General features: G+C 30.8%; 1 protein-coding gene across 1 annotated transcript; it reads right to left on the reverse strand.

Moving 5' to 3' along the window:
* Positions 1 to 358: 358 nt before the first annotated feature.
* LOC109218589 (protein trichome birefringence-like 38) lies at positions 359 to 8,417 on the reverse strand. Its single transcript, XM_019382967.1, has 5 exons — positions 8,034 to 8,417; positions 6,861 to 7,032; positions 2,751 to 2,926; positions 1,801 to 1,959; positions 359 to 1,082 (listed from the first exon to the last, which is right to left on the reverse strand). The coding sequence occupies exons 1-5, from the start codon at positions 8,402 to 8,404 to the stop codon at positions 791 to 793; spliced, it is 1,170 nt and encodes a 389-aa protein (XP_019238512.1). The 5' UTR covers positions 8,405 to 8,417; the 3' UTR covers positions 359 to 790.
* Positions 8,418 to 9,458: the final 1,041 nt, after the last annotated feature.

Genomic DNA, 9,458 nt, shown 5'->3' on the forward strand with positions numbered 1-9,458 from the left:
ATTAAAAATGACAATTGCATAATTTCTAAGAAGGTATAAGTTATCTCGACACTAATTACCCCATCCTCTACAAGGTATAAGATATCCTGGTACTAATTTTATTCCGGGAATAACTTATTCCAGGTTTGCTAACCAAATAAATTATTAAGGTGATATTAAAATCTTATACCAGCACTACACCTTCTTATACCTCATACCAAATGACTCCTAAAAGGATACCACTTATACACATAGATATAGTGCTAAATGAGCGGGTTAGATCGGATATGACCAGGTAAAAAGAGGTTAGGAAAACAAATAAATATTTGACTCACACACATTTAATACGATCCAAAATCCAAGTACATACTTTCAAGACTCGTAGAAGAAAGTTTGTATTGAGCTAAAACAATCCAAAGATACTCTTAATATTGTGTGACCAGAAATAAGAAGTCCCTTGGCCCTTTAACTTATTACATCCCCAAACAATTTTTGTCCTTCAATTCATCGATTACTTTATAATTGAGACTTGTTACAAATAATATTTATGAAAACAAACAAATAATTAACAACAAACAACTATTTGAGGTGTCTTTACTCTTTATTGTACTTTTTGTTGTAATGTGCATCCAATTGCTCCAAAAATATACAATTAATAGACAGTTGAGTAGTCGTTACCCCATTCGTGCAGGTCACTACTTATGCGATAAGGAATTTCACCACCTTAGGACAGTTAGAGTTACTGCAGCCGTTGACTATAAGTGAAGATGAAGACCAAAAGTAGAACACGATATGGGGATTAATTTCATCCTCATATAATCAATGCAGCATAAAGAAGTTGGTTCCAAGTATCAGGCAATCCAGGAAGACACCAGTGGCTACAATCAACACCGGGGTGCTCGCCGCTGTAAGCTGATGGATGAGCATCTTTTCTTAATTGTGACAAAAATGTGATATCGAGGAGATAAACCGGTGTCTTAATCTGAGTTAATACTTTGTTAACGACCATTGTAGATGCTGGTAATCCTGCTGGATATGTTGATCCTGATAATGGAACTTGCTCTGAATTGCAATTCCTTGTTGAGGAACCCCATTCTTTACCACTGGTCAAAATGAGACATTTTTAAAGTCATATGATGTTAGCTCATGTGCATTGTTAAAGACATATGATGTTTAGTTCAATGTGCATAATTAAAGCCATATGATGATCAAAACAGTGGCTGACTTATAGCCTATTCGGCCAAGCTTTTGTTTGATCAAAAGTATTTTTTTCGCCAAAAATATTTTTTCCTTAAATTAAGGTGTTTAGACAAACGTTTAGAAGGATTAAAGTGCTTTTGACTAGAAGCAGAAGCGGATTTTGAGAAGCAGAAAAAAGTAGCTTCTCCCCAAAAGTACTTTTGAGAAAAATACAGTTAAAAGTACTTTTTTAAAAGCTTGGCCTAATATTAATTACCGTGCAAAAACGCCTTTCAAATTAATTAGTCAAACACAAACTCCTTCTCGCCAAAAGTACTTTTTTGAAAAGCACATTTGAAAATAAGCTGGTTTTAGAAGCTTGGCCTAACAGGCTATTGGTGTACAAGTTATGGTTTCATCTAAATTCAGTTGTTTTGGCGCAGACCTTATATATGTGTTAAAGAATCAACTGAATAAGTACAAATAATAGATTTCAAATCCAGTAAATCACACGAATAGTAGTAGAATTTCAAGCTCGAACTCATAAAGTTTAAATCTTTAATCTTTGTCTAGTTTATGATGGTTTTTGTGAGAGCATGGAAGTGGAAAGTGCAATGGAAATCAAAGGAAGTGAGGACTTACATATAATGAGTGGGAGAAATGCCTTGGAAAAAGACTTTGGTTTTGGAAGAATCAACATTTTGATCAACCCATCTTGCCCAAGTTGTTAGGCCTTTGTAAAATGCCATCAAACGGTCCATATCTTTTGACACTTTTGAGCCATCTTGCACATAATCCCATCTGCAACATTAGAAATTGGTTACTACCATGGTTTTTAGACTTCTTTATAGTTTAATCTTTAATATCGCACAAAGGTTTAAGGTTATATCAAGAAGGGAATCAAATCTTATCTTGACTATTGATTTTTCTTCACAAAATTTTATATATATATATATATATATATATATATATATATATATNTATATATATATATATATAAAAAAAAAATATTTTGCGACTATCTCTTAAAGGGGTCTTGAAGCAACGGAAAAGTACTCTACATTTACAAGTGAGAAGGGTTTGAACTAGTAGGTATGACTGTCTGTATTGAAGAATTAACCTAAATACTCTTGCACCCAATTTCTTAAACTATAAATAGCTAATGGATGTATAATATATGGATAATCAATGTATGATATGTGTAACTTTAGTGTATAATCTATGTATATCAGTTTTTAAAAAAGTAAACAGTAAATCTAGCTGACTGTTTGTGTAAAGATCCTGCCTATATTATGTCTTTTAGGACCCGCCAGGTCGGGAGCCTTTTAAAATTGGGCTCCGCCTTTCTTTGTCCATATATAAAAAGGTCAGTCTGGTGCACGAAGCATCCCGCATTTATGCAGGATTCAGGGAAGGGCCGCATCTAAGCGGTGTGATGTAGGCAGTCTACCTTGATACAAGCATCAGTAGCACGTCTCGAACTCATTACTTATAGGTCATATATAGACAACTTTACCTTTGTTCAAAAACTCTCCTATCTTTATATATCTTTTAAATTTTTTTAAGGAGACATGAAAGGAGGAAGACCATACCCTTGAGATTTTCCTTTGTGAGTCCACCAATGCCAAGAGTTGAAAATCAACATATCCATTCCTTTCCAAGCTTCACCTTGTTGAATAGAGTCCAATTTTAACACCCGGCCAATGTTCTCTCTTACTACATCCACTAGATATGGGGTTCGATAAAGAAATAAAGTTACTCCATACTCCTGTGCAAATAATTAAGAGAATTCAGTAAAATGACCCTATAAAGATTTACGGCTTTTATTTATTTAATTTTTAGTGTTATACTTTATCGATCTCTTGTGAAAAGAGAATCATTTAACTAAAAGAATATATTTGATAATGGATATAAAATAAATCTCTTCCAAAGAACATTAATAAAGATATAAAAGCGATTTCTTCCCGAGGCAAAGCCTAAATTTAATGTTAATGACTTTAGGATTCTAGTCATTTTAAGTTACTAGTGTTCTTAATTGATAAATTATATATATTCGATGAATTTGTTAAGATAAATATAAGATTTGGACAAAAACTATTGAATTTGGCCGAATTTGTAACTCATGTTTTGGCTCCGACGCTGATCATTCCAAAGGAAACGTACAACCAAATACTCTACGACAGCCCGATGCTCTAAACTCCCGCTATGTGCAGGATTCTGCAAGAGTCTATTTCTACAGCTTAAACCTGTGAGTAACATTACAGCAACTTTACCAATTACGCCAACCGAATACTCTAAAGTTCAATAAATATGAGCACAAGTTGACAACAAAAAATATGATAAGAAGCTTTTATACAACCAAATAACGCCAAATTTAGTGTTTGGTCTGAGCATTTTGCTAGAATTAGCAAAGGGGGTGAAATATTATGTCCTTACAACAAAAAAGTCTCAATAAAAAGTGCCATGACAGATTGGCCCTACCACTGATGAAGTGATTATGACAATACTTTGGTAATGGAAAATTTTATTTTATGATTTACACAACTGACACTAGTGTTGTGAGGTCTTCTTTTTGTCTTATAATTTTGTGGACCCAAATGTATAAGATATGTGTCCACAAATGTGTGAGACAAAAAGAGGCCTCACACAACTAATGTCAGTTGTGTGAGGCTCACCATACTAGGGCTGGGCATAATTTGGTAAATATTGAATTACCGTACCGAACCCAAAAATTTTGGTATTTGGTATACGGTATATTGATATTTGGTATGGTATTTGGTTTAAATTTTTTAAAAATTCGTATTAGGTATGGTATTTGGTATTTTAAGATAAAATAACGAAATACCAATATCATACAGAAATATATATTATATTACACAAAATATATATTATCAATTATAACATAAATATAAAAAATCTAAAATTTTACTTTCCTTTATTCTCCAAGTTCATCAATTAACTCTAAACAAGTAACAAGACATTTCTAATGATCAAATATTCTTTTATGTACAATTTTCTCTATTTGAGTCGATATTTGCTAGTTTTGGATAAAAATTTTGTCAACAAACATTTTCAGTTTTGTATTTTTGAGTACTTTAATTAAGAATATTAGAGTGTATGGCTCTATGCACTAGTTACTATTCAAACCGAATAAACTGAAGTTGTCGAACCGAATAAACCGAAACCGAAAGGAAAAAATCCGAACCATACCAAAATTAATTACGTACGGTATTGGTATAGAATTTTAAGAAACCGAATATCAAAAATACTGAACCAAAATAACTAAATACCATACGATACCGACTGAGAACACCCCTACACCATACTCCTCTGGTAATTATTAGAGGGAGTTTTGCTTATGTGGACTGAAATTGTATGCAAACTACTACCACAGCTATAACGTCCAATCCCAAACAAGTTAGCCCCCATTTGGCCGTAGATTTTGCCAAATATTTTTCAAAATAATTTTGACAAATACCTGTTTGTTTATAGATTTTATTTATATTTTGGAAAATTTTCGAATAACAAAACCCAAATCTCAAAACCAGCTAAAGAGTTGTTTTTGGCCAAAATATTACCGCATGGTTTTTAAAAAAATTTCAGACATTGCCCCAAACTTTTGTATTTTATAGAAAAGCCAACTTTCTGTTATTATGACCCAACTAATCCATATCTACTCACTTTTTCCTCATTAAATTCACGCGGCTTTGTCCTTCTCTATAAATAGAAGAAAACCTTCGCCAAAGTTGTTGTGTCAATCTGTGGCAATCCACCGCAAAGATAAAATTTGAAGGTAATTTGCTAAAATCTGCTAATGTTTGTATAAATTTTCTTTAAATTTGTTTCGCTTGTTTTGTATGAATTTTCTTCAGATTTGTTTCGCTTGTTTTGTATGAACTTTCTTCAAAGTTGTTGGGTATTTTTGATAGTTTTTAAAACTTATGGGTATAGGTCATATTTCATATTTTTTTCAAAAAAAAAAATGAAGTATGTTTGAAAAATTATATCCAAACAGATTTTCATCTTCAAACCAAACTTCACCCAAATCAGATTTTTTAAAATAAATTTTAAAATATCTAGGCCAAACGCTAGCTTAGAGTCGGCCAATCTTACTTCTCCATTTAAGTTCAATTCATATTATTATTAATGTCAAATAAATAAAAGTGACACATCGAAGTATGTTATATTTAAACCACTATGGTGAAAAAAAATTGAGTAAGTTCTTGACACATCCAAGTATGTTACATACTTAAATGTCAAAGGCTCAAGATCTTTCGAACATCTTATTGACTTAAAAATTTAGGAAATAGACTAAAGTAATATTTCATATATTTCATTTTACGTGATGGGGTTTTGTTGTACGATAGTCAAACGCTTACTTTTTTTTAAGAATTTAAACGTATAAAATTTTCGAATCCTTAAGATAATATTTACGTAATAAAAAAAAATATAAAATGTAATAGTAAGAGAATATGATTATGAGCTAAAAAGAAATAGTATTGCTCCGATAAAACCAAAAGTAATAAAATAAATATTCTTTTTATTTCTCTATGCTTGGCGAAATGAGTAAATGGGAAACAGCAGTCCAAAGAATGTAGAAATTGCTGTTCACGCCTCTGACAAGTCACGGGTTTTACTCAATTAAAAACAAACAAATATCAATAAAAAATTTTGTCTCCCATGCATGCAAAGACTAAAAAGCCAACCTCTAGAAAAAAGCAGGGACTTTACACATATTTTCTTTTTATAGCCGGTGTGCATAAATTATATATTTTATATATAATTTTACTTTTATATATAATATATATATATATATATATATATTATATTCATCGATTATTTATAGTTTAAGCGATTGGGGGAACGAATATTTGAGTTAATTCTTAAAAAAAGTAGTAGAAGTTTGAAAAAGTCAAAGACACAGAGAAACCTCTGTGGTCTTTTTGCTTAATTGGATCTTTTTTGTTGTACTATTATTTTAATGACTCTGTCATGATAAATGGACTTATTTCAAATATTCTGCTAAGGATCTTGGTTGTTACCCATCAAGATTTGCCAAACAGAGCATAATAAATGAGAAAAGAACTAAACATTGAAAAGGAAAGAACTAAACATGCTTGTAATTTAGCTTAAATTATCTTGAAAGGCAAAAAAAGTTATTTTGTGTTTGAATGCCCAATATTTTGTAACATATTCCGATTGCTAAAATGCCTAATATTTGGAACTAATAGTAGTGATTTTTTTTTTTAAAAAAAAAAGAAGATTCGTTAAAACTTGTAATTTTAAATATGCATGTCATAACATTATTATGGCTATAAAGACATGTTGTTTGGGGTAAATATAAAAATTTAAAGTTAAATTTTTTTAAAATTTAGGAATATATGTAATTCTTTTTGAGACAAACTAATAAAATACCGAATAAATGGGACGAGTAGTTTTTTGTGTATCCCTTTCCTTTATGCATGTCTTCTCTAACTGAGTTTCTTCCACAATAAAACAAAAAATGGACTACATGAACGAGCATATCAAGTATTTACTAATAATAGTAAAGGCGGAATCAAAATTTCAAGCTTGTGGGTTCGAAATTCTAATTCTTTTAAGATATTAGGTTCTGCATTAAAACATTAAACATAATTAATGAATTTTTAAAGATAAATATAAAGGTTAAACAAAAGGTATTGGGTTCAATCAAACCTAGCTACCTGAAAAGTCACGGAAGAAATTGCCTCTTTTCTGGTAAAAGAATTCGTGGCATTTGGCACCGACGTATGTAGCATACAAGCTAAAGATTCCCACATATTCAAACTCAATGAATCACCCACAAACATAATTTTCTTCCCTAACCATCTTTTCAAGAAATCCTTTCCATCAAATCTGCAAAAAAATATAAAAAAAAAAAAGTAAAGAAAACAAAAGTTATAAGGACACCAATATCTACCAAAATCTTGGAAAGGTAAAAAACCAACAATTATAGTATTGATAATGGAAAAAAGAAGTGTCTTGTTTAAAAGTTTTTTGTTTGTTTCTCTTTTCAGGAGTTGACTTGTATATTGCGATAGTCAGGGGCGAAGTTAGAGTTTCGGTAACGGGTTCGGTTGAATCCAGTAACTTTTATACAAATTGTATATTTATCTTAAGATATGTATTGAATATGTACAAATTTTTACTTTAAATTTATCCAATAACATAAAAATACTAAAATTCCGAATCCAATAACTTCGAATCCTGAATCCGCCTCCGCTAATATTGGCAGAGCCTCAAAGGCAACTTAGATAACTATTCATAAAATGTAAGAATAGTAAGTTGAAAAAATAAGACAAGTTATAGCCGTAACCTAAATCAATTTTTGAAGAGTCTTTATCACAATACTAAAATAATTCTTTAATTAAGCTAATTGAACTACCCTTTACTCTTTACTAGCTTCACCTCTAACTATAACATATTACTACGTATAAACCTCCGATTTAAAAAGAATGAACCTATTTGACTACAAAGGCGTGTCAAATATTTTAGTCCATGGATTCAATTTTTAAGGTTTTTAGCATTAAACTCATTATATTTCTAAAGTTATAAATTCATATATTTTTTTATTATAGTTTTAGTAAATTTTTATACATAAATTTGTGCTCTGCACCGAAAATGCTAGGTTCAGATGAATCTAGTACTAATATGCTACATCCGCTTTTATTTGATTGAGCATGGAGTTTAAGAAAGAATGAAAGACTTTTAAAACTTATGGTCTAAAACAACACGTATATATTTCAGTGGCTATATATTAACTCAATAAGAGTAAAATAAAAATTTTAAAGTTACGTGATTTCTAAATTTAGAAAGGAATTTTCAACGGACTAAAAAAGAAAATAGATTTTAGGTACCTGGGTAAGTTGCAAGAATCAGGTTTCCAAGCATATTTGAGGTATTCTTTATCAGGGCGTCCATATTTTTGGCAATCAAATTCTGGGTCAATAAAAGGGCAACTTGAAGATTGGTAAAGAGGAAATGAAGTGTCAATTACCCATTTTCCTTGAAATAAATTGCAGTTGCTACTGCTCATTTTTCCTCTGCTACTAACATTCTTTACCACAAACTCAGCTTTAACAGTTTCTGTTTGTAAGAAGAGAGAAATAACAATAACTAAAGCTATTGATTGAAGAGGTAGACTTGACATGACTTTAATTACAAAATTTTCTGTTTGGTTTTGTGTTCTTTTTGGTACAGACAATGTAGAGAGAGAGATGATGAGCATAGAAAAGAAAGTTGGCTTTATATTTATAGTAAGTCTATGTACATATATATAACAAAAAACAAACACACAACAAAATAAATGGCCAGCTCAATGCATAAAGTATCTCGTGTTTATACAGGGTACAGGGTACAGGGAAGGGTCGCACCTCAAGAGATGAGATTTAGATAGCATACCTTAATGCAAACATTAGTGGTTGCTTCCACGGCTCGAACCCGTGACCTATAAGTCACACAGAGACAACTTTATTGTTGCTCTAATACTCCCTTCTATAGAAAAAAAATAGAACGAAATACATTAATTTGATTTTTTTCTTTTGGGGGGTGGGGAAAGACTTAGGGGCCGTTTGGCCATACAAAATTTTCACTTTTACTCAAAAATTTCTGTTTGTTTTTGTGTTCTTTTTAGTACAGACAATGTAGAGAGAGAGATGATGAGCATAGAAAAGAAAGTTGGCTTTATATTTATAGTAAGTCTATGTACGTATATACAATCAAACATCTCTAAAACATCATCGTTTTTGTCTGCTATAGTGAAGTGTTGTATAGAGAACATACATTATAACATAACATAAAAAATTAGATTTTTAAAAAAATCCTGGCTATTATACAGTCAAACCTCTCTAATAACAACCTCATTTGTTTGAATATTTTTGGATGTTATAGCGAAGTACTGTTATAGAGAGCATATATTATAACATAACATAAAAATTGTTCAGAATAAAGCTTGATTTTTATAGTAAAGTGTTGTTATATAAATATAAATGTTATAGAGAGATCTGACTATATATAAAACAAAAAACAAACACAGAACAAAATACATTAATTTCTTTCCTTTATTTTTTGGGTGTGGGAAAAGACTTACTCCACTGTTTATATTAAATCATATAATCATTCTGGTATGTGATTTAATGAACAGAGAATATATATATTAATTATGATAAAGTACAGATATCTATCTAATTTTCTTCGAGTGAGACTTGAGGTTGGCGATGGGAGAAAGAAGGTAAAGAGTCCACCTATCATTTTTCAAGTACTAACTTAGATTAGTTTCATGT

The sequence above is a fragment of the Nicotiana attenuata genome, unplaced genomic scaffold, assembly GCF_001879085.1.
Source record: "Nicotiana attenuata strain UT unplaced genomic scaffold, NIATTr2, whole genome shotgun sequence".
NCBI classification, from domain to species: Eukaryota; Viridiplantae; Streptophyta; class Magnoliopsida; order Solanales; family Solanaceae; genus Nicotiana; species Nicotiana attenuata.

What these genes read in the sequence shown, in the direction of transcription:
- LOC109218589 (XM_019382967.1), bottom strand. Translation starts at nt 8,404, where the DNA reads ATGCTCATCATCTCTCTCTCTACATTGTCTGTACCAAAAAGAACACAA. An exon ending in TTTCTTCCGTGACTTTTCAG is followed by an intron (nt 2,927 to 6,860) that starts GTAGCTAGGTTT and finishes TTATTTGCACAG; the next exon opens with GAGTATGGAGTAACTTTATT. An exon ending in ATTTCTCCCACTCATTATAT is followed by an intron (nt 1,083 to 1,800) that starts GTAAGTCCTCAC and finishes CATTTTGACCAG; the next exon opens with TGGTAAAGAATGGGGTTCCT.